Source organism: Denticeps clupeoides, chromosome 1 (genome assembly GCF_900700375.1).
Source record: "Denticeps clupeoides chromosome 1, fDenClu1.1, whole genome shotgun sequence".
NCBI classification, from domain to species: Eukaryota; Metazoa; Chordata; class Actinopteri; order Clupeiformes; family Denticipitidae; genus Denticeps; species Denticeps clupeoides.
The window spans coordinates 2,730,476-2,755,251 of NC_041707.1; the positions used below are offsets into that span (position 1 = coordinate 2,730,476).

The window sequence follows — 24,776 nt, forward strand, 5'->3', positions numbered from 1 at the left end:
ACCCCCCACCCCCATGGCGCTTCATTCCTCTCTCGGTGGTTTTCCCTCCCTCCCTGTTTATCTCTTTCTGTCTGATTGCTCATTAACACGCTGCTATTTATGTGTAACTGAAGGTGTGTGTAAACGCTGCACTCTCGCAGCCTGAGTGTGTGTGTGTGTGTGTTTGTGTGAGTGAGCTGCATCCAGCTGTGCTTCAGTGTGATCGTCAGTAACCTCTACTCTCTTTTTGGACATCTGTGTGTGTGTGTGTGTGTGTGTGTGTGTGTGTGTGTGTCGGGTCCCTGAGGTAAGAAAACAGCTGTCTGTATGAAACGTTGTGTGTGTGTGTGTGAGAGAAAAGACTGAGAGGAACTTGCGTGTGTGTGTGAGAGCAGCATCGCCATGGAGAGCCTGGACTTTGAGAAGAAGCAGAAGCGCTACTGTATACGCTGGAAACACGCAGCTGTCATATGCTTGGTGGTCGTGGTTACGGGCGTCGGCGTGGGGCTGGGGGTGGGGCTTAGCAGACCCACTGTGGAGGGGAACCCGAACCCCACGGTCCCCCCGCCTCCTCCAGAAGACCGCGGCCCCTGCCGACCGTCCAACGACAGCAGCGGCGCGTGGACCCAGTTCCGTCTGCCCGACTTCATCGTCCCCGACCACTATGACCTCCACCTGGAGCCCCACCTGGAGACGGACATCTACACTGGAACGGTCTCCATCCACCTGCGCCTGAAGCAGCCAACCCGCCACCTATGGCTCCACATCCGGGAGACCTTCGTGACGGCGGTGCCGTCTCTCTCACGCCTGGTGTCCCCAGCAGCAGGGAACGGCGCCGGTCCGACCGTCGTGGGGGTGAAGGGCTGCTTTCAGTACCTGCCTCAGGAGTACGTCGTCGTGGAGACCGAGGCAGAGCTGCAGGCCACAAGGCCCGATGAACACTACGTCCTCACGCTGCACTTCCAGGGCTGGCTCAACGGGTCCCTGGTGGGATTCTATCGGACCACCTACCAGGAAAACGGAGTCACCAAGTAAGGAACGCTGTGTGTTGGTCCGGGTGACTGTTGGTTAAGGGGACAAATTTCAGATCGGCAGAATGTCCAAAGCCCTCTTTACACCTATCACCATTTCTAGCCACTAGAGGACCATAGACAGGATCAAGGAACTTGTATTAATGTTAAATCATCTCACAAAGTCACATGATAGGGGGCCTTTTAAAAAATTATCAATGGATCAAAATGGACCTCTTTCTCCTCTTGATCATTGTGTGTGTGTGTGTGTGTGTGTGTGTCTTAATTGTGATCTGGGTCACGTAACAAACATGGGTACCATGTGACCTTGTTTTCTGGACTTCTTCCTTTCTGTAGGAAAATTGCTGCCACGGACCACGAACCGACTGATGCTCGGAAATCCTTCCCGTGTTTTGATGAGCCAAATAAAAAAGCCACGTACAAGATCTCCATCACACATGACCGTGCGTACAAGGCCCTGTCCAACATGCCGGAGGAGGTGGGGCTTGCAGATGCCCAGATAAATAAAGGTGCAGCGACCTTCTCGAGCCTGCTGCACGGGTGACTCTCCTCTCCCTCTGTGTTTGTGTTTTTCTAGAGCACCGAATCACTGCCTGGCGACAAGATCAAAACCAGCTTCATGAACTCGGTGAAGATGAGCACCTACCTGGTGTGTTTTGCTGTGCACCAGTTTGAGTCTGTGGAGCGAATGTCAGCGCGAGGAGTTCCTGTAAGAACTCGACAAAACAAACTCAACTAACACAACCAACCAAAATCACTCAACAAGCACACTCAACTAAACACAATCTACTAACACAATTAAACACAATCTACTAACACACTTAATTAAACACAATCTTCGAACACACTCAACAAGTACAACCAACCAAAACCACTCAACAAGCACTGTTAAATATACACAATCTACTAACACACTCAACAAGTACAACCAACCAAAACCACTCAACTAATCACAATCTACTAACACACTCAACAAGTACAACCAACCAAAACCACTCAACTAAACACAATCAACTAACAAACTCAACAAGTACAACCAACCAAATCCACTCAACAACCACACTTGACTAAACACAATCTACTAACAAACTCAACAAGTACAACCAACCAAAACCACTCAACTAATCACAATCTACTAACACACTCAACAAGTACAACCAACCAAAACCACTCAACTAAACACAATCAACTAACAAACTCAACAAGTACAACCAACCAAAACCACTCAACTAATCACAATCTACTAACACACTCAACAAGTACAACCAACCAAAACCACTCAACTAAACACAATCAACTAACAAACTCAACAAGTACAACCAACCAAATCCACTCAACAACCACACTTGACTAAACACAATCTACTAACAAACTCAACAACTACAACCAACCAAAACCACTCAACTAATCACAATCTACTAACACACTCAACAAGTACAACCAACCAAAACCACTCAACTAAACACAATCAACTAACAAACTCAACAAGTACAACCAACCAAAACCAATCAACTAATCACAATCTACTAACACACTCAACAAGTACAACCAACCAAATCCACTCAATTAAACACAATCAACTAACACACTCAACAAGAACAACCAACCAAATCCACTCAACAAGCACACTCAACTAAACACAATCAACTAACACACTCAACAAGTACAACCAACCAAAACCAATCAACTAATCACAATCTACTAACAGGGCCAGTGGCGCAATGGATAACGCGTCTGACTACGGATCAGAAGATTCTAGGTTCGACTCCTGGCTGGCTCGTGCATTTGTGTTCTTTTGGGGCAGTGGTGGCCTAGCGGTTAAGGAAGCGGCCCCGTAATCAGAAGGTTGCCGGTTCGAATCCCGATCCGCCAAGGTACCACTGAGGTGCCACTGAGGTACCACTGAGCAAAGCACCGTCCCCACACACTGCTCCCCGGGCGCCTGTCATGGCTGCCCACTGCTCACTCAGGGTGATGGGTTAAATGCAGAGGACAAATTTCACTGTGTGCACCGTGTGCTGTGCTGCTGTGTATCACGTGTGACAATCACTTCACTTTAACTTTACTTTAACACACTCAACAAGTACAACCAACCAAATCCACTCAACTAATCACAATCTACTAACACACTCAACAAGTACAACCAACCAAAACCACTCAAATAAACACAATCAACTAACACACTCAACAAGTACAACCAACCAAATCCACTCAACTAAACACAATCAACTAACACACTCAACAAGTACAACCAACCAAATCCACTCAACTAAACACAATCAACTAACACACTCAACAAGTACAACCAACCAAATCCACTCAGCAAGCACACTCGTCTAAACACAATCTACTAGCACACTCAACAAGTACAACCAAACAAAACCACTCAACTAAACATAATCTACTAACACAATCAATTAAAGACAAACAACTAAAAACACTCATCAAGTGCAATCAACTGTGTTCAATTCTCTGTCCACAGCTGAGGATTTGGGTTCAGCCACTGCAGAAACACACAGCAGAGTATGCTGCTAACGTCACAAAGATCATCTTTGACCACTTCGAGGATTACTTCGGCATGAATTACTCCATCCCAAAGCTAGGTAGCATACCAAGATCATTTCTTTCTTTTCCAGAGGGTGGGATGTCTAGGTCTAGCAGTAAATGTTGGTCCAGAAAAAGTAAATGTTGTAGAGACATCCCATTAGGTTTGGGTGGTGTGGAAAAGTCCACATATCAGGGAATGGAACACACTAACTGTAAAACTGTGTGGGTGTGACTTCTTGCAGACAAAATTGCCATACCAGACTTTGGGACAGGAGCAATGGAGAACTGGGGTCTGATCACCTACAGAGAGACCAACCTTCTGTTTGATGAGAGAGAGTCATCCTCCTACAACAAGCAGAGTGTGGCCAGTGTCATTGCTCATGAACTCGTCCACCAGGTCAGCCTAAGAACAATGTTTCCACAACCTCCTGAAAAACATTGGATCCTGGGTCAAACCCACTAATCTCCAGCTGGTAATAGCCTAGTGGGTGGGACACCTGCCTATGTACCAGAAGACCCAGGTTAAAACCCCACTTACTACCATTGTGTCCCTGAACAAGACACTTAACCTTGAGTGTCTCCAGGGGGAATGTCCCTGTCACTACTGATTGTATTGCTGTAAATGTAAATATAAAGATCTGACAATGATTATCACTGTAGCACAGAGATCTGTAGTCTCATGTCCACAGAGCTGTTCGTCTACAACGTTCTTCCTCACATGAACTCTTAAGTACATCACTAACCTCTAAATCTAAAAAAATATACAACAACGTTTATTGCTTTATTGTCTCTAGAACATCTCTCACTGATCCAACTCAGCAGCAGGGTACAGAGTGGCTTGAAGAGTCTAGTTGAGATGTTTATCACAATACACAGTGGTTCTCATCTCACCTATACTTCTGTTCTATTGTTGTTCTGTTCCACTTCTGTTCAATTGTTGCTGATCTCTTGAGAACATTTTCTACAGGTTGCCCTTAGAGAAGAGCCAAGTTGGTAGTTTGATTGGAAAAGCTGTTCCAATCAAAGTAGTAAAAGAGTGATCGTAATCTGGAAGGTCATGAAACCTCAGTCACACACACACAGCACTCTGATTGGACCAGAGATGATTATGTTCTACCTCGTGTCATGTGCATCTCAGGAGATAATATGAAATATAACACTGAGCCGTTATTGATCTGATGGTTTATGAGGCCCTTTGTTGTAATGGTTCTACTCAGCATTGTGAAGAACAGAGGCAGGCTGTGGACAACAGACAGTTTTATGGAATGGTCCAAGGTTACAACAGTCTGTAAAACACCATGTTATCTGTTATCTCGTCACTTCCAGCTTCTCGGTTCGTCTTCTAAGAAAGATTGTAGGGTGCAGCCTTCTGGGAAACATTGGTCCGTTGAGTAATATCTGTATTTTATTTTTCTTCTCCCTGCATGGATTAAAAGAGAATAGGAGCAGGAGAGTCCGTCTTGATGGCGCGACTGGCGTAAACGTGTTTGTCGGGTGTCTGTCCTCACCTGTGCACTGTTGACCTGCAGTGGTTCGGGAACATTGTGACGATGGACTGGTGGGATGATCTGTGGTTAAATGAGGGCTTTGCCAGCTTCTTTGAGTATGTGGGTGTGGAGAAGGCTGAACCAGACTGGAACATGGTGAGATACGCCACATGACACCTGTACTGTTTAACTGGTACTATCAGATGAATATTCTGTGAGGACCGACCTTGCTGCAAGTGGAGCGTAGTATTCTTTATGAGGACATTATCTGATAAAGTAATATTTCATCCTGATCCCAGCGTGACATCATGCTCATCAGTGATGTACTTCCCGTCATGGTGGATGATGCCCTCCTGTCCTCACATCCGATCATTGTGGACGTATCAACTCCAGCAGAGATCACATCTGTGTTCGATGCGATATCCTACAGCAAGGTGAAAACACACACACTCACACACACACACACACACACACACACACACACACACACAGCCTGTCACTGAAATGGCTCATATCAGCACGAATTCTGGAACTGATGTTCTACTGATGTTCATGTTTTCTGTCATTCTTCCTGTGCTGCTCCTGCTGCAGGGGGCATCCATTTTAAGAATGCTTGAAGAGTTGGTGGGCAGAGACACATTCAGAGATGGCTGCAGGGTAACACATGCACACACACACACACACACACACACACACATACACACACAGTGATACTGATGGACCCTCTCCTCTCCTGCAGAAATACCTGAAAGACTTCACCTTCCAGAATGCTAAGACGTCTGATTTCTGGGAAGCCCAGGCTGCGGTGTGTGTGTGTGTGTGTGTGTGTGTGTGTGTGTGTGTGTGTGTGTGTGTGTGTGTGTGTGTGTGTGCCTGTGCGTGTGTTGGTGAAGGTGTTACGATTGTGTATGTAGGTGAGTGGACTGCCCGTGGCTGAGATAATGGATACGTGGACGAGGCAGATGGGCTACCCGCTGCTGGAGGTCACCGTGTCGGGGTCACAGGCCAAGCTGACCCAGAGACGCTTCCTGCTGGACCCCAACGCAGATCCCTCCACGCCGCCAGTTCCCCTGGGGTCGGTCACACTCCCCACAGCAGTGGTCAGGAGAAAAGCAACCTTGTTCGACTCATGTTTTGCATCCTGGATGTGTTGCAGCTATAAATGGACGATTCCTGTGATGTGGCAGGCGCCCAACTCCAACAAGAACTCGTCTCAGATCTTTAATAAATCCAGTCCAGGTAGACAATATTACCCAGAAGGCCCCTGGGTGATGGGGCTGTTTTGAAAGCTGCTCTTTCCTGTCTGCTCAGAGTTAATCCTGTCCGAATACAACCCTGCGACTGACGGACCTGTCAAAGTCAACAAGGACCACATGGGCTTCTACCGCGTCAACCATGACGTCGTCGGGTGGAGTGGCATCACGGAGCAGCTCCTCTCCAATCACCTGGTACCATCCCAGCTTCTAGAACATTCCTCAGTGTGAAATTCAGAACATGACTGGACCCCTCCTCTGCAGGTGTTTGATGCCACAGACCGCTGCAGCTACGTTGATGATGTTTTCGCTCTGGGGAGGTAATGATGTCCTTATCGTACATCATTTTCATTCTCTTTTTTTTTGTTGGCTGTATGGACCATTTTCTCACCCCTGTGTGATCAGGGCCAACATGGTGGACTATGGACAGGCCCTGAACCTGACCAAATACCTGACCAATGAGACTGAGTACATTGTGTGGGACCGTGTGTCGTCCTCCATCGCCTACATGATCGACATGTTGACTGATGACCCCACCCTCTTTCCAAAATTCCAGGTCTTTACCAATTCCTGGAAATAACAGCAGGAGATTGACTGAAGGTGAAATTGAGTGTAACGGGGAGTTGATCTCTGCTTCTCTGTAGAAATTATTCAGGGGACACGTTGAAGCGATTGCTGCCAGCGTCGGCTGGAGTGACACGGGGACCCAGAAAACACGGTAGGAGAAGGGGCGGGGCTTCCGCTGTTTACATAACACTGCAGCATCGGAAAAAAGAATTGACATCTCTGTGTGTATATATGTGTGTGTGTGTGTGTGTGTGTGTGTCCCACAGGCTTCTTCGTGAGACTGTGTTGCGTATTGCGTGTCAGATGGATGACCAGCAGACCCTGAAACAAGCATCTAGTATCTTCGACCAGTGGACTGAAGGCTCTATTCCGTAATACAAACACACACCACTGTCTCTCTGTGCCGAGGGGGGTCATGGGAATGTTCTGAAGGATCATGCTGCTGGTTACTCCACTGATATCAGTGCTGATGATCAGTAATGATGTAGGCCTCACCACACCTCTGATGCAGGAGTGTCCCGGTGAACCTGCGCCTGCTGGTCTACCGATATGGGATGCGTACCGTGGGCACCAGGGAGAAGTGGGAGGTGATGTTTCAGCGGTATCAAGCTGCTACCTTGGCCCAGGAGAAGGACAAGCTGCTGTACGGACTAGCATCTGTGGAGGACATCTCACTCCTAAACAGGTGGAGACTCGTGCTGGCAGTCTTTCTGTTTTACATGCTATTACGATGGATGTGCAGGATTTTCAACTTTGAAACAGGGGGTATTTCATCTGTGTGTGTGTATGTGTGTGTGTGTGTTTTCTTGTCAGGTTGCTAGAGGCCTGTAAAGATGAATCTGTGGTTCGCAGTCAGGACCTGTTCACTGTGGTCCGCTATGTCTCGCTTAACAAGTATGGGAAGCAAATGGCCTGGGATTGGACCACCCTCAACTGGGATTACCTGGTCAGCAGGTAAGTACTGGACACTTTTGTTTGTTGGTCTGAGGACATGTGTTGTGTGTTTGTGGATGTCTATGTATGTGTGTGGCTGTTTGTGGACATGATTTTATGTGTGGCAGATACATGTTGTGTGAATGTTTATGTTTGTTGTGGTTGTGTGTGTGTATGTGGACGTGTGAATGTGTGTTGTGTGTGTATGCTGTGGACGTGTGAATTTGTGTTGTGTGGATGTGTATGTTGTGGATGTTTGTTGTGGACGTGCGTGGATGTTTGTTGTGGTTGTGTGTGTACGTGAGGATGTTTGTTGTGGTTGTGTGTACATGTGGATGTTCGTTGTGGTTGTGTGTGGACGTGTGTTGTATGTTGTGGTTGTGTGTGGACATATGTTGTGTGTTTGTGAATGTTTGTTGTGGTTGTATGTGTAAGTGTGTATGTGTGTTGTGGTCGTGTGTGTACGTGTGTATGTGTGTTATTGTCGTGTGTGTACGTGTGTATGTTTGTTGTGGGTGTGTGTGGACGCGTGTTGTATGTTGTGGTTGTGTGTGGACGTGTGTTGTGTGTTTGTATATGTTTGTTGTGGTTGTGGTGGGTGTACGTGGTAGGTTGTTTGTTGAGTCCGTCGTGTGTATGTGTGATTGTAGGGTGTGTGTGGACGTGGGTTGTGTGTTTGTATATGTTTGTTGTGGTTGTGTGTGTACGTGTGGTTGTGTGTGTACGTGTGTAGGTTTGTTGTGGTCGTGTGTGGACGTGTGTTGTATGTTGTGGTTGTGTGTGGACGTGTGTTGTGTGTTTGTATATGTTTGTTGTGGTCGTGTGTGTATGTGTGTTGTGGGTGTGTGTGGACGTGTGTTGTGTGTTTGTATGTTTGTTGTGGTTGTGTGTGTATGTGTGTTGTGGTTGTGTGTAGACGTGTTTTGTGTGTTTGTATATGTTTGTTGTGGATGTGTGTGGACATGTGTGTTTGTTGTGGTCGTGTGTAACGCGTGTATGTGTGTTGTGGGTGTGTGTGGATGTGTATATGTTTGTTGTGGTCGTGTGTGGACGTGTGTTGTGGTTGTGTGTTTGTGGATGTTCAGGGTCATTTCTACACTTTTACTTGCAGATTCACCATCACAGACAGGAACCTTGGGCGCCTGCTGCAGCGGATCAGCACGTCCTTCAACAGTGAGCTGCAGCTGTGGCAGGTATCACCAGACGTCCTCGTCCACCGCAACAACGATACTTTACTCGTCTTTGGTTTCTGTATCTCCTGGTCACCCCTTTTGTCCCCCAGATGGAACACTTCTTTGCTTTGACGCCCAACGCTGGTGCGGGAGAGACACCTCGTAAACAGGCGCTAGAAACGGTGAAGAACAACATGGAGTGGCTGAGTCAGAACAAAGAGGAAATCCGTGTCTGGCTGGACACCAACATGTCCAACTGATGACTCCACAATCAGCAGAATTATTTGTCCCCCATAAAGGTCACAGAGCCCATTTGACTACAGAGCCACTTCATGGGTCCTCGACCTTTTACCTGTAATCGACATCGATGTCCATCCATCGTTCAGCAGACCTGATGGAACGATGATGTGTTCCATCTCTCCTGGTTTTTACGTTCTTCACACTGCCATCTCGCAGAAGATGGATTTATCTCTAGAGGCTTTGAGCTGCTTCTAATGTGAGGTGCTTTATCCAAAATAAAGACCGACTGGCTCACACACACAAACGGTGTCATTTTCTCTTTTCTTTTACTGGAATAAAAGCAGAGAGGAAGAACAGAATCATCTCCAGTCCGCGCTCTTCTAAACGCCAGGACACCTCGGCCCACACCAGCCTCCGGTGAGAAATGGAACGGTTCCTGTAACTTGGCTGATGAGATTCGCGCCGCCGCGGGGACGTCGTGATGCCAGCACCCCACTTTACTGGTTTAGTGGCAGCTGGGAGATGGTCATGGGAACCTGGCTACTGATGTTCAGGCGCTGTTGGGTTTGGCAGCGGAGCATCCCTAAGATGGCCCTCCGGAACCTGCGGCACACACACACATGGTGACAAAGAAAGAAAGTGCAGTGATTGTCACATGTGATGCACACGGTGCACACAGTGAAATTTGTCCTCTGCATTTAATCCATCACCCTTGGTGAGCAGTGGGCAGCCATGACAGGCGCCCAGGGAGCAGTGTGTGGGGACGGTGCTTTGCTCAGTGGCACCTTGGCGGATCGGGATTCGAACCGGCAACCTTCTGATTACGGTGCCGCTTCCTTAACCGCTAGGCCACCACTGCACCTCATGAACTCATGGCGGGGTGAGTTCGTGGAGGGGCCCTTACTTCTTGTTAGCAGCAACGTAGATGCAGGGGTTGTAGAAGGTGGAGGACTTGGCGAAGAGGGGGGCGATGATGGCCATGGGGGCGGGGATGGTTTTAGGGTCACTGAACGAGGCCCACAGACACACCATCGAGTATGGAGACCAGGCCACCAGGAACATGACGATCATCACTACGGACATCTGGACACACAGAGAGATTATGGCACAAACACACACACACACACACACACTCCAGTCCATGTGTAATGCAGTAAATTAAAACACCTGTACCAACCAGTGACGTGCTGAAGCTGGATTTGAGTGTGTGTGTGTGTGTGTGTGTGTGTGGGGATACGCCGGTGTCTGCTGACCTTGGTGACATCCATCTGGTCAGACCAGTCCATGTTGATAGTGTCCAGGCTGTTGGTGGCCTTGTACCTCCTCACAGTGACAGAGACGTTGTAGTAGCAGTAGAACATGACGGACAGCGGAACCACAAAGTTCACGGCGATCACCGCCATGGTGTAGGATATGAAAGAGCTGAGGGTGCACATACACCTGTTATAATGGCTGGTAGTAGCCTAGCGGGTAACACACTCGCCTGTGAACCAGGAGACCCAGGTTCAAACCCCACTTACTACCATCGTGTCCCTGAGCAAGACACTTAACCCTGAGTGTCTCCAGGGGGGGGACTGTCCCTGTAACTACTGGTTGTAAGATGCTCTGAATAAGGGGGGGACTCTGTCACTGTCTCCAGGGGGGGACTGTCCCTGTAACTACTGGTTGTAAGGTGCTCTGGATAAGGGGGGGACTCTGTCACTGTCTCCAGGGCGGGACTGTCCCTGTAACTACTGGTTGTAAGGTGCTCTGGATAAGGGGGGGACTCTGTCACTGTCTCCAGGGCGGGACTGTCCCTGTAACTACTGGTTGTAAGGCGCTCTGGATAAGGGGGGGACTCTGACACTGTCTCCAGGGGGGGCTGTCCCTGTAACTACTGGTTGTAAGGTGCTCTGGATAAGGGGGGGGACTCTGACACTGTCTCCAGGGGGGGGCTGTCCCTGTAACTACTGGTTGTAAGGTGCTCTGGATAAGGGGGGGACTCTGTCACTGTCTCCAGGGGGGGCTGTCCCTGTAACTACTGGTTGTAAGGCGCTCTGGATAAGGGCGTCTGGTAAATGTAAATGTAATGGGTGGCGGTAGCCTAGCAGATAACACACCCGCCTATGAACCAGGTTCAAACCCCACTTTCTACCATCTTGTCCCTGAGCAAGACAATTAACCCGGAGTGTCTCTAGGGGGACTGTCCCTGTCACTACTGACTGTACGGCACTCTGGATAAGGGCGTCTGGTAAATGGCGTACATTATAAACAGACACACACACTCACGCGTCATTGTTCCTCCAGTTGATGGTGCAGGTGGCGCCAGTTGGGTCGGGGGCATAACCTGCCCAGCCCACTGCAGGCATGGAGGACCAGAACACTGCATTTAGCCACGCCCCCACAATCATCGCAGTGTAGGAATGTGTTGTCATCTTCTGACCTGCGAACACACACACACACGTTTTCACACACATCACAAACACACTCTGCGTGTGTTGCGTGTGCGTGCGTGACACTTTGGAAGTTCTGACCTACGTCAGGCCTGCAGATGGTCAGGTAACGGTCAATGGCCACCACAGTGAGGAGCCCGATGCTGGCCATGCCGAAGAAGATGTTCAGAGCTGCATAAATCTAACACACACACACACACCACACACACACACACACACACACACACACACACACAGGATCAGCTTTCATAGATACACACAGAACCGCACAGGAATCAGGGTAAACACACCAGCGCTGAACCTTCACCTACTTCTCCAGGGTCCTCTGTTGTGTTTGGCTCGGCTGTTACACTGTGTGTGTGTGTGTGTGTGTGTGTGTGTATGTGATTGGCTGAGCTAGTGAGTGAAACACATCCAGAACTAATAAATACTCAGATCTCAGGCATTTTGTGTGTGCGTGTGTGTGTGTCAGAGGTGGGTACATTAACTCAGTTACGTTTACTCTACTTCTAGGTGTAGGTTTACAACGCCACACTTTTTACTTTTATTTTACTCTTACACCCGAATCTTTTTAAAACCATCACAGACTTTGTTTTTGCCGTGCAGTCACATGACCACGCACAAACTCATCGCGCAGACACGGAGTGAAGGATGCGGCCGTCTCCAGCGTCTCCAGCGTCTCCAGGTCCATGAGCCAAGGGGACCTTCTCACACCTGAGTAAAGTGTTCCTACCTGGCAGCCGGCGTAGCCGAACTTCCAGCTGCCGTGCAGGTCGGATGCTGCCGACATCGGGTACCCGATCCCGGCGACGCCCACATCGGTGAGCGCCAGGTTGATGATGATGCAGTTGGTGGCGGTGCGGAGCTCCTTGAACTTCACGAACATCACGAGCACCACCAGGTTGCTTGACAAACTCACCACACCTGCACGCACAAATCGACAACCACCTGACATGATCGACAGAGTAGGGTGAGCGTTGAGAATAAAGATCTCCTCGCGACGTCTACATAACCAACGCCAAACACCTAGCAGGTCCCCAGGTTCTACATTACATGCGGTGATGAGGTATCCGGCGACGATGTTGTGCTCTGTTTGGGAGAACGCACTCGTCCCCCCATAGACTCCAGATTCGGTCGACAGATTCATCGCTCCCACTCACTCGCACCAGGTACGAGCAGCGAGGCCGAGAGACGCCGTCCACGGAGCGTGCGAACGGGGAAATGCGGGGAGATTTGGGGGCTTTTGTCCCTCCTGGTTCAGAGAACTGAGGAGGCCCTTGTTTCAGGATTAATTTGGACACACACACACACACACCACACACACACATTCCCCCCGTTCTCGCTGGTGGAACTGGGTGGTGGAACTGGGTCAGATTCTCTCGTCCTCCCACCCGGAACAATGAAAAATGCATTCAAGTCATAGTGAAGGCATATGGGTTAATTTCTCCATATCTGGGGAAATCAAACAGAACCTTCACTGATTGGATCAGCGTAGGGTTCTGAGGACTAATAATTGGCTGATTGATTTTCTATATCGGTTCCAATCATCTTATCCCAGAATACACACACACACACCAACAGAACGTCTCAAAATCTGGAACCACAGAGCCAGGCCAGTGAACCAGTTTTATTTTTCATCTTATTTCGACTCCCGCCAGTCCATGTGGTGGCGCTGCTACATTCTAACGGCCATGAAAGGGAACACGTGACGCAGCCGCGCTGCCCGGAAGCAGCGAGAATGTGCGGTCATGTGACTCTGTCTGAAAACGCCACGGTAAACGCTGAGAGTCGGATCGGGAGGTGAAGTTAGGTTTTCGTTTCACCGCGGACCTCCTGTGTGCTGCAGGTGGAGTAACGCTGGTGTAGTAATGGCGGATGTGAGTATCTCTGATCACTAACGAACTCGCCGCTGATGCGGAGAAGGTGAAACGCTGCAGCTTCTTCTTTTTATGTTGCAGGATCTGAGAAGGTTTTTATATAAACAGTTACCCAGGTACCGTATAGAAAAGCTCTCTGTCTGCGTGAAATGAGTGTCATTGTCTGTCTGTCCGTCCGTCTGTCTGTCTGCGTGAAAAGAGTGTCCTTCTCTGTCTGTCCGTCTGTCTGCGTGAAATGAGTGTCCTTCTCTCTCCATCTGTCTGCGTGAGATGAGTGTCTGTCACTGTCTGTCTATCTGTGTGAAATGATTGTCTCTGTCTTTCTGTCTGTCTGCGTGAAATGAGTGTCTCTCTCTGCCTGTCTGTGTGAAATGAGTGTCATTGTCTGTCTGTCCGTCCGTCTGTCTGTCTGCGTGAAAAGAGTGTCCTTCTCTGTCTGTCCGTCTGTCTGTGTGAAATGAGTGTCCTTCTCTGTCTGTCTGCATTAAATGATTACCTGCCTGTCTGTGTGAAATGATAATCTGTCTGTGTGAAAAGAGTGTCCTTCTCTGTCTGTCCGTCTGTCTGTGTGAAATGAGTGTCCTTCTCTGTCTGTCTGCATTAAATGATTACCTGCCTGTCTGTGTGAAATGATAATCTGTCTGTGTGAAAAGAGTGTCCTTCTCTGTCTGTCCGTCTGTCTGTGTGAAATGAGTGTCCTTCTCTGTCTGTCTGTCTGCGTGAAATGAGTGTCCTTCTCTGTCTGTCTGTCTGCATTAAATGATTACCTGCCTGTCTGTGTGAAATGATAATCTGTCTGTGTGAAATGAGTGTCCTTCTCTGTCTGTCTGTCTGCGTGAAATGAGTGTCCTTCTCTGTCTGTCTGTCTGCGTGAAATGAGTGTCCTTCTCTGTCTGTCTGTCTGCGTGAAATGAGTGTCCTTCTCTGTCTGCGTGAAATGAGTGTCCTTCTCTGTCTGCGTGAAATGAGTGTCCTTCTCTGTCTGCGTGAAATGAGTGTCCTTCTCTGTCTGCGTGAAATGAGTGTCCTTCTCTGTCTGTCTGACTGCGTGAAATGAGTGTCCTTCTCTGTCTGTCTGACTGCGTGAAATGAGTGTCCTTCTCTGTCTGTCCATCTGTCTGTGTGAAATGAGTGTCCTTCTCTGTCTGTCTGTCTGCATTAAATGATTACCTGCCTGTCTGTGTGAAATGATAATCTGTCTGTGTGAAATGAGTGTCCTTCTCTGTCTGTCTGTCTGCGTGAAATGAGTGTCCTTCTCTGTCTGTCTGTCTGCGTGAAATGAGTGTCCTTCTCTGTCTGCGTGAAATGAGTGTCCTTCTCTGTCTGTCTGACTGCGTGAAATGAGTGTCCTTCTCTGTCTGTCTGTCTGCGTGAAATGATTGTCCCTGTCTGTCTGTCTGTCTGTCTGCGTGAAATGAATACCTGCCTGTCTGTGTGAAATGATAATCTGTCTGTCTGTCAGTGTGGAGGGGCTACATGCTATCGTGGTGACGGACAGAGATGGAGTTCCGGTCATTAAAGGTAAAATCTCATCAGTTCAGTTCACCTGCTGCAGTGTCCGTGTGTGAGACAGATGCGCCTCATTTATTGGGAGGGGCAGAAGGCTGTAAGACTCTCCGCCCCCCTCTGCAGTCACTAATGACCCTGTACTGATGACCTCTTTAGTTGCCAATGACAACGCACCGGAGTATGCGCTGCGTCCCACCTTCCTGTCCACCTTCGCTCTCGCTACCGACCAAGGCAGTAAACTGGGACTGTCTAAGAACAAGAGCATCATCTGTTACTACAACACGTACCAGGTACTCACGCGCTACACGTCATCACATACTTACACACTACACGTCATCTGTTACTACAACCCGTATCGCATACTTACACGCTACACGTCATCTGTTAATACAACCCGTATCGCATACTCACACGCTACACATCATCTGTTAATACAACCCGTATCGCATACTCACACGCTACACATCATCTGTTACTACAACACGTACCAGGTACTCACGCGCTACACGTCATCACATACTTACACGCTACACTTCATCTGTTAATACAACCCGTATCGCATACTCACACGCTACACGTCATCTGTTACTACAACCCGTATCACATACTTACACGCTACACGTCATCTGCTACTACAACCCGTATCACATACTCACACGCTACACGTGATCTGTTACTACAACCCGTATCACATACTTACACGTTACACTTCATCTGTTACTACAACACGTACCAGGTACTCACGCGCTACACGTCATCACATACTTACACACTACACGTCATCTGTTAATACAACCCGTATCACATACTTACACGCTACACGTCATCTGCTACTACAACCCGTATCACATACTCACACGCTACACGTGATCTGTTACTACAACCCGTATCACATACTTACACGTTACACTTCATCTGTTACTACAACACGTACCAGGTACTCACGCGCTACACGTCATCACATACTTACACGCTACACGTCATCTGTTACTACAACCCGTATCACATACTTACACGCTACACATGATCTGTTACTACAACCCGTATCACATACTCACACCCTACACGTCATCTGTTACTACAACCTGTATCACATACTCACACGCTACACGTCATCTGTTACTACAACCCGTATCACATACTTACACGCTACACGTGATCTGTTACTACAACCCGTATCACATACTCACACCCTACACGTCATCTGTTACTACAACCTGTATCACATACTCACACGCTACACGTCATCTGTTACTACAACCCGTATCACATACTTACACGCTACACGTGATCTGTTACTACAACCCGTATCGCATACTTACACGCTACACTTCATCTGTTACTACAACACGTACCAGGTACTCACGCGCTACACGTCATCACATACTTACACGCTACACGTCATCTGTTACTACAACCCGTATCACATACTTACACGCTACACGTCATCTGTTACTACATGTGCCATGTACTTGCATGCACTACTGATGCTATTTCATCTGTTTTTTTGTCGTCAGATTGTTCAGTTTAACAGGTTACCACTGGTCATTAGCTTCATCGCCAGCAGTAACGCCAACACAGGTAACACACACACGCTGATCCTCAGCTGCCTACGTAATGTAAGAGACTGGATTCATGACTTGAATCTTTTCACAATTTGATTGGTTGCTGCATCGCCTGGGATGTGATTGGCTGCCTCTTTCTGCAGGTTTAATCATCAGCCTGGAGAAGGAACTTGTTCCGCTGATCGACGAGCTCAGACACGTGGTGGAGGTGGCTTAGTTGTACAACACAACACTTTAGTTTTTTTAAGGACAGTTCATACCTGGACACACACATACAGGTCTTTGATGCTCCCTCATGAATGTAACCCTCTAGCTTATTGTCTTCTAATCAATAAAGTTTTGATGTTCATATACGATTTGAAATGATATTTTGATTAAATCAGGATTTGAGCGTAAAATAGGCACTGGACACAAGGTGCTGACGGCTGTGCGAAAATATTATAATGCTCCTCTGGCCATCTGACATAATGAAAAGTGCATCTTATAGAGAAACACCTTGTTATTTACATATTTATTGTAAAATACATAGATTAATGAATGATCTTCTGACCAGTGTCCATAAACTCAGGAGTTCAATTCAAAACAAAACCTAATTTACATATTTAGAGATCATAATGATGAACATTCATCACAAAATATCATCACAAAAATATCATACAGTATTTACACTCAGAAATGTTCTCTCTCACACACACACACACACACACACACACACACACCAAAAGTGACTGTGGCTGATTATTTCCCTTCAGCCCTGGAATTCTGTTCTGCGGGTGTTCTGCAGTATGGCCACCTCCAAAGTCCTTTCCACTCAGAAACAGGAAGTAGGGACAAACTGAGTAGGATGAAGTTCAGAAAGCCCCACCACCTTCCTTCTGCTCCTTGCTTCATCTACCTCTTCTTATCTGTGACTGGACAAAGAAGTGGAACGTCAACATCCTGATCCATTTCTACAGCAGATGTGTAGTTATCAACTGCAGATGAGACTTAAAAGGTCCTATATTATGAAGATGTTCACTTTTTCTTCTGCAAACATCCATTTGAGTCTGTTTGATTAAAATGGTCACTTAATTTACTAAAGTTTTCAAAGACAAACATACACAATGCAGCTGGAAAATATTCACAGCGCATCACTTTTTCCACATTTTGTGGTGTTTAATAGAAGGTTTAATATCAGATCAGGACCCGTAACAGGGTTTCAATCTCAGATCAGGAAGCGTAAAATGGGGTTTAATATCAGATCTGGACCTGTAACAGGGTTTCATCACAGATCACGACCCGCAACAGGGAGTTTCATCTCAGATGAGGACCCATAACAGGGGGTTTCATCTCAGATCAGGACCCATAACAGGGGTTTTAATCTCAGATCAGGACCCGTAACAGGGGGTTTCATCTCAGATCAAGATCCATAACAAGGGGTTTAATCTCAGATCAAGATCCGAAACAGGGGGGTTAAATCTCAGATCAAGATCCGTAACAGGGTTTCATCTCAGATCAGGACCAATAACGGGATTTAATCTCAGATCAAGATCCATAACAGGGGGTTTCATCTCAGATCAGGACCCGTAACAGGGAGTTTCATCTCAGATCAGGACCCGTAACAGGGGGTTTCATCTCAGATAAGGACCCGTAACAGGGGATTTAATCTCAGATCAAGATCCATAACAAGGGGTTTAATCTCAGATCAAGATCCGAAACAGGGGGGTTAAATCTCAGATCAAGATCCGTAACAGGGGGTTTAATCTCACATCAGGACCCGTAACAGGGGGGGTTAATATCAGATCAGGGACCATAACAGGGGTTTAATCTCAGATCAGGACCCGTAACATGGGGTTTCATCTCAGATCAGGGCCATTAAAAGGGGGTTTAATCTCAGATAAATAATCTCAGGAGCTGGTCTGCTGTGTGGACCGTAATGTACTGGTTTATTGTAAATTTGAAACCTCCTCACCAGTTTCCAGCGTAGGATTCTGATCCACTCGTCAGCTTCTGCCCCAGACTTGGCACACAGATAGAATGTACGTTCAGGAAAGACCAGACTGAGAGACAGAAAGTGTTCATCAGAGGTGGTTTAATGTTATTCATATCCCTGTGTGCTGTGTATGATTGTCGTGTTGTTTAGACATGTCGTAAATTATGAGCAGGGAGCTGATTATGTGCCTGGTATTGGCGGAATAAAGAACGGATTGCAGAATGAACGCCGAACAGGAACAAATATATTTGCTGCAGTATAAACACATAACGGAAAACAAAGTGTATGGGCGTTGGTTCAGAGTGAACAAGGATCACTGATCCTGGTCTGATTCTGCTGAGATGCACCTGCGCTGCGGGGCACTGGAAAGTTGTAAAACTCAGCAGCAGGAAAAGCTGGTTCTGCTTCACATCAACTTCCTCTTTATCAGTAGAGCGGATTCACAGCTGAGGGCTCATACACTTTCTGTCTCTCTGTGTATGTGTCTTGCTCATTTGCTCACCAGAAACAGTTTATTCTCTCCCGGCTGTAGTCGAACTGGACAGCAGAACATGCAGTCAAGTCCAGGGTTCTAATTGGTTCCATAAACTGAGACAGACAGATGCTGTAAATCATTCAGGAAATTAAAATGCATTTTTGGATTCAGCAGAGGGATTCAGCATGAACATACACTTCCTCACCATTTTATCCTTAAAGTACTTGAGCTGGTTCCTGCTGAGTGTGAACCAGCGCTGCTTCCAGCTCTGAGGAGATCAGACAACTATGTTACTCCACTGTGACCTTTAACCCATAGCCTCTGACCTTTTGAGGCTTCTGTTCAGCTCACCTTAATGATGGAACCTTGTTTCACCAGGTATCCCTCTTTAGTGCCCAACTGTGGAAAAAAAATGAATGAGGCAAATGACTGTAGGAATATGTGTGTGTGTGTGTGTGTGTGTGTGTGTGTGTGTGTGTATATACATACAGCAGTAGCGACGGGTGTGAGGTCAGAGTGCTGGCGGCCAGACTGAATGGCTGTGTGCACACACACTGACTCGTAAATTGGCGGTTCCTCTACCCAACGTGGATATGGGAACTTCAGAACAATCAGGTGCCCTGAAGATGGAGAGCAGTGTGTGTTTGTGTGTGTATATAATACATTTTATATACAATACTGTGCAAATTTTTAATTTCTTTTATTAAAAAAACATGTTAAACCCAGTTTATCAGGTGTGGACCAAGGCCTGTCATCGTAGATGGGCCTTCAGGTTTCTGGCTCTCTGATGGCAAAGGGAAGCTAGTGGGCCAATGGCATTGCCATTGTGTATCTCCATCCAAGAAAATATCTCTTCAAGACAATCTGTAGTGTCTGAACTGAGGAACAGCAATCAATAGGCAGATAGATCTGTATATCATCCGCAAAACAATGTTGTATTTCCTGAAAATTGATCCTAGTGGCAGTTAATATTTAAAAAAAGAATGGGGCCTAAAATAGAACCCTGAGGCACACCACAGCTAAGAGGTTATTCTGTCAAGGAATACTGTGCTGTGGTGACATTTAAAAACCTTAATGGAACAATGGGAGTTGAGATGTGACTGTATTTGCTTGTGAAGAACATTCTTCCAACACCTTACAGGGCTCTAGAGTGCAACCAGTTTGGTCACACAAGCTATATCATTTTTAAATGGTCCGACGGGTCATTCAGGGGGAAACATTTCTGTTTTATTGCCATCTGTTTCATAGCAACAGGCAGCAGTAAATAGATCAGGCCGAAATGATAATCGAAATGATGATAAAGTTCAAGCCCTTAAAACACTTGCACTTTTAAATTAGATTTTATTTTTATTTAATTGATCTTGTTTTAATTTCAGTTATTTACCTTTCTTCTAGAATTGTACTTCAAATAAAGACTTTATGTTAACCAGATTGATATTTAATAATTTACAAGTCAATATTGCCAATATGCACAATATGAATTTGGTGCACCTAACTTTTGTGATGGCGCACCCAAGAAAAAAATAGTTAGGCGCAGCCAGTACAACCAGTACAAAAAGTTAGTCCAAAGCCCTGCCTTAGATATGGGCCAAAAGATGGATAAAACTCTGAGGTCAAGGTTCCGCGTTTTAATGAAACTGTATGTTAATGACGCAGGCTTGTCTCATGCTGGAACACAAAAAGACACCACTGATGAATTTATCAGGTCAATAATAGAGGCCGAGGCTGTTCAAGTTTGAGCAGTAAGTGGGCCACAAATGCATATTTATCCTAGTTGGGGAGGAGAGGCAGCAGTTACAGCAGGATCAGGGGCATCTACAGAGGGAGCAGAGATGTTGATAATAAAGACGGTGAAAGCTCAGTGCCAGTGCTAATGATCATCACTGTCACATACACTGCTTGTCCACAAAAAAAAAAAGTCCCCACCTGGATTAAGGGGTGCATTTCAGCGACCCCAATGGCCCCGTCTTCAGACAGAAGGAGAACAAGGAGCCCTGTAAATAATGTATGTGAGTTTTTGTGAGGACCTGTCTCACTGCCCAGCAGCGGTTGGTTGGCGATGTGGCACATGAAATCCTGCAGGCTGGGAAAGCTGCTGAATCCGAACGCGTAGCGTCCACTGCAGCGCTTCACGGTGAAATGCTTCACCGAGTCTTTGGCCCTGTGGAACACAGGAGCGTTCTCAGTTCGGACGGTTCCACCAGCAACCACAGCGCCGTCCAGAGAGGAAGCAGTGAAAAGTGGCAGCGCGTTGCCAATTTTAACAATGCAAGAGAGAAGTGAAAGGAGGAACTACAGAACCAGAACCCATTACAGATCACCCGAAAACATGTCAACAATGAAATATATACAATTAACATTTAATCCATGTATTTATTATGCATGCAAATATTTCGGGTGGTAGTAGCCTAGTGGGTAACACACTCGCCTATGAACCAGAAGACCCAGGTTCAAATCCCACTTACTACCATTGTGTCCCTGAGCAAGACACTTAACCCTAAGTTGCTCCAGGGAGACTGTCCCTGTAAATACTGATTGTAAGTTGCTCTGGATAAGGGCGTCTGATAAATGCTGTAAATGTAAATATTTCCCAGTCTAACAGTGATAATATGGCAATATTATTGGCTGAACTATTGAAAAAAGAGAAGTGGAGATGACAAGGGCTTCTTTTGAGTCAATGGGGAAAAAAATCAAAGGATGTGTCTGCTCCACTTCTAGAAAGCATGCAAATATTCATAAAAGGTCTACAGGTATTCACCAAGGAATTTTGTACATTTCTCAAGGCAAAACTGTGCCACCTGCTTCGGGGTAGGTGGGTTGGGGTTCTCAACTGGACTGAGCTCTTAGTCTTCACTAGTCCTCATTCCCTTTACACCTTCATTCCAGTGTCAGATCTCACATATTTGGGGAGAGCATCTCTAGGTCTAGTCAGAAACTAATGGTGGAACACTTCAGTTTTAGGTAGGAGAAAGAACTGGAACATTCAGCCTGAGGGATTGTGCTAAGTAAACCTGACTGGTTCAACCTGGAAGGCATGGCCGTGGTGGGTCCTGTGTGTGTTGGTGGGGTGGACGTGATCAGATCTGAACTGAGAGTGACAGAGAGGAGGACTGACCTGACGGACAGAGCGAAGCAGTTGGCTTCATGTTGACTGGTCCTGAGCAGGAAACTCCCATCACATCCATTAGACAGGAGAAGAGCTTCAGCAGCATGGCGAGATAAACCATAGTGATACCAGCTACAGACAAAACACACACAACACATACACACACCTACTGTACTTCATCCATGTATACTGAACACATACCTACTGTACTTTATACATGTATACTGAACACACACATATACACACACCTACTGTACTTCATCCATGTATACTGAACACACACATATACACACACCTACTGTACTTCATCCATGTATACTGAACACACACATACACACACCTACTGTACTTTATACATTTATACCGAACACACATACACACACACCTACTGTACTTTGTACATGTATACTGAACACACACACACTGTACTTCATACATGTATACTGAATACACACATACACACACCTACTGTACTTTTACATGTATACTGAATACACACCTACTGTACTTTATACATGTATACTGAACACACACACCTTCTGTACTTTTTATATGTATACTGAACACACATACACACACACCTACTGAACTTTATATATTTATATTGGGGGAGAAAAAGTATTTAATTTCCTGCTGATTATGTAAGTTTGCCCGTGAACAAACAAATGACACGTCTGTCATTTCAGTTCAGTTTAACATTGAGAGACAGAACATAACAAATAAATCCATAAATTAATTACTTTTTCATGAATGAAATAAGTATTTGATCTGCTATCAATCAGCAAGATTTCTGTGTCCCAGTTGTATTTTATACAGGTAAAGAGGTGACATTGATCGCTTCTCAACTTGTTACCTGTATAAAAAACTCTGCACCATGGTCAAGACCAAACAGCTCTCCAAGAATGTCAGGGACAAAATTGTGGACCTACACAAGGCTGGACCTACCCAAGACTATAAAACCATCACCAAGCAGCTGGGTGAGAAGGTGACAACAGTTGGTGTGATTATTCACAAATGGAATAACCATGAAATAAACTGCCAATCTCCCCTCAGTCTCCTTCAACAACGTTGGAGTAACAATAGACAACCAACTCTCCTTCTCGCCTCACATCAACAATCTTTCCCGTTCATGTAGATTCCTTCTCTACAATATCAGACGAATCCGCCCTTATCTGTCAACACAGGCCACCCAGATCCTGGTTCAGTCCCTTAATAATCTCACGACTGGACTACTGCAACTCCCTTCTAGCTGGTCTACCTCTATGTACCATCCGACCTCTACAACTCATACAAAATGCAGCAGCACGACTGATCTTCACCTTCCTAATTCTCCCACACCACCCCTCTGCTACGTTCCCTCCACTGGCTCCAGTAGCTGCACGCATCAGGTTCAAAATACTGATGCTGGCCTACAAAGCCAAACATGGAGTAGCACCATCCTACCTCACAGCCCTTATTACACCTCACACTGCACCTCGTATACTCCGAGCCTCCAGTACTGCTCACCTGGTCCCTCCATCTCTGAAGATAAAAGGAAGACGCTCATTTAGACTCTTCTCCGTCTTGGCTCCTCGGTGGTTGAATGAACTTCCAGTCAGAACAGCTCAGTCACTGAGCACTTTCAAACGGCATCTTAACACCTTCCTCTTTAGAGAATATTTAGATGAACTTGTCACATTCTTATTGTCTGACTTACGTATAGAAACTAGAACAGAGTGAATAAAAAGATTGTATTCATAGTTGGAAGTCCTAGAGCCCTGAACCAGAACTGACCACTTCATCTATGGTTACATGGAAGCACATTGTAAGTCACTCTGGATCAGATGGTCTGCCAAATGGCCACAAATGTAAATGATACCTGACAGAGTCCAGCTCGTCCGTGACACCCTCGGTGGAGTGCGTGGAACCGCAGCTGCTCATCCTCCGCCGCCGCCCCTCCTGTCTAGCTGAGCCGAGAGTGAGACACAGTGAGAGGGAAACAGAGAATAGACCAGGAAGTGCGACCTATAGTCCTCAGACTATGCAAATGTGGTCAAGAGAGAATGAACACACGCACACACACTGGATTTCTTATAATCGCATCATTATTTTACCCCAAGCCCAGAATTAATTTTTTTGTTTACTGATTAAAGTGTGGATATGAAATATTAAAATATAAAATTTAAACATTAGTGCCCCTTTAGGGCAGCGGTGGCCTAGAGATTAAGCAAGCGGGCCCCGTAATCAGAAGGTTGCCGATTCGAATCCCGACCCGCCAATGTGACACTGAGGTCCCCTTGATGCTCCCCGGGCGCCTGTCATGGTGCCCACTGCTCACCAAGGGTGATGGTTGTGCTGTTCTGCAGTGTTTCACACTGCAGTGACAATCACGTCAACTTTCACTTTTCAAAATAAATTGCATTGATCAACAATGCTGGAAAGATGATTATAAAGTGGAATTAAAAAAAAAGAAATAAATGTCTAGTCCTATGCTCCATTCACATAGCCTGCATCAAAATAGTAATTTTGCACAAATTTACCAATAATTCCTAGCATCACAAAATAAAAATGAAAGGATTCTCATCCAAACTGATAAATACTGTATTCTGTATCAATTTACCTCTGACAAAAGCAATAAACCTCATTTATTGT

At 46.4% G+C, this 24,776-nt stretch overlaps 4 protein-coding genes, 1 long non-coding RNA gene and 1 other non-coding gene across 7 annotated transcripts; 3 read left to right on the forward strand and 3 right to left on the reverse strand.

Annotated features, from left to right (window-relative positions):
- The first annotated feature begins 22 nt into the window (after positions 1–22).
- LOC114773723 (glutamyl aminopeptidase-like) lies at positions 23–9,507 on the forward strand. Its single transcript, XM_028965930.1, has 20 exons — positions 23–1,010; positions 1,347–1,488; positions 1,588–1,719; positions 3,493–3,613; positions 3,800–3,954; positions 5,087–5,200; positions 5,344–5,478; positions 5,636–5,701; positions 5,784–5,849; positions 5,959–6,119; positions 6,201–6,283; positions 6,356–6,492; positions 6,562–6,617; positions 6,703–6,853; positions 6,942–7,015; positions 7,131–7,235; positions 7,376–7,549; positions 7,678–7,818; positions 8,909–8,990; positions 9,080–9,507. Exons 1-20 carry the CDS (start codon positions 382–384, stop codon positions 9,227–9,229), a joined length of 2,874 nt encoding a protein of 957 aa, XP_028821763.1. The 5' UTR covers positions 23–381; the 3' UTR covers positions 9,230–9,507.
- trnar-acg (transfer RNA arginine (anticodon ACG)) lies at positions 2,718–2,790 on the forward strand. Its single transcript has one exon. It is a non-coding gene; the product is annotated as a tRNA-Arg (tRNA).
- On the reverse strand, positions 4,681–8,036 carry LOC114775817 (uncharacterized). The gene is made up of 3 exons (XR_003745307.1): positions 5,271–8,036; positions 5,066–5,190; positions 4,681–4,977 (listed from the first exon to the last, which is right to left on the reverse strand). It is a non-coding gene; the product is annotated as an uncharacterized LOC114775817 (long non-coding RNA).
- A 4-nt stretch (positions 9,508–9,511) lies between the features above and the next one.
- LOC114774481 (visual pigment-like receptor peropsin) lies at positions 9,512–12,788 on the reverse strand. The gene is made up of 7 exons (XM_028966324.1): positions 12,695–12,788; positions 12,375–12,565; positions 11,723–11,822; positions 11,478–11,631; positions 10,463–10,631; positions 10,114–10,292; positions 9,512–9,812 (listed from the first exon to the last, which is right to left on the reverse strand). The coding sequence occupies exons 1-7, from the start codon at positions 12,786–12,788 to the stop codon at positions 9,707–9,709; spliced, it is 993 nt and encodes a 330-aa protein (XP_028822157.1). The 3' UTR covers positions 9,512–9,706.
- Positions 12,789–13,364: 576 nt separating this feature from the next.
- On the forward strand, positions 13,365–16,945 carry LOC114775199 (ragulator complex protein LAMTOR3). Of its 2 annotated transcripts, XM_028966469.1 has the most exons (6): positions 13,365–13,518; positions 13,600–13,634; positions 14,981–15,039; positions 15,184–15,317; positions 16,545–16,608; positions 16,736–16,945. In XM_028966469.1, exons 1-6 carry the CDS (start codon positions 13,510–13,512, stop codon positions 16,807–16,809), a joined length of 375 nt encoding a protein of 124 aa, XP_028822302.1. In that variant the 5' UTR covers positions 13,365–13,509; the 3' UTR covers positions 16,810–16,945. The 2 variants fall into 2 exon arrangements, with proteins under 2 accessions (XP_028822302.1, XP_028822323.1); XM_028966490.1 differs by lacking the exon at positions 13,365–13,518 and having other exon boundaries at positions 13,591–13,634.
- Positions 16,946–17,088: 143 nt separating this feature from the next.
- On the reverse strand, positions 17,089–24,311 carry LOC114774731 (dual adapter for phosphotyrosine and 3-phosphotyrosine and 3-phosphoinositide-like). Its single transcript, XM_028966423.1, has 9 exons — positions 24,004–24,311; positions 22,155–22,277; positions 21,067–21,200; positions 19,529–19,659; positions 19,391–19,438; positions 19,245–19,307; positions 19,067–19,152; positions 18,544–18,631; positions 17,089–17,503 (listed from the first exon to the last, which is right to left on the reverse strand). The coding sequence occupies exons 1-9, from the start codon at positions 24,063–24,065 to the stop codon at positions 17,480–17,482; spliced, it is 759 nt and encodes a 252-aa protein (XP_028822256.1). The 5' UTR covers positions 24,066–24,311; the 3' UTR covers positions 17,089–17,479.
- Between the last annotated feature and the right edge of the window lie 465 nt (positions 24,312–24,776).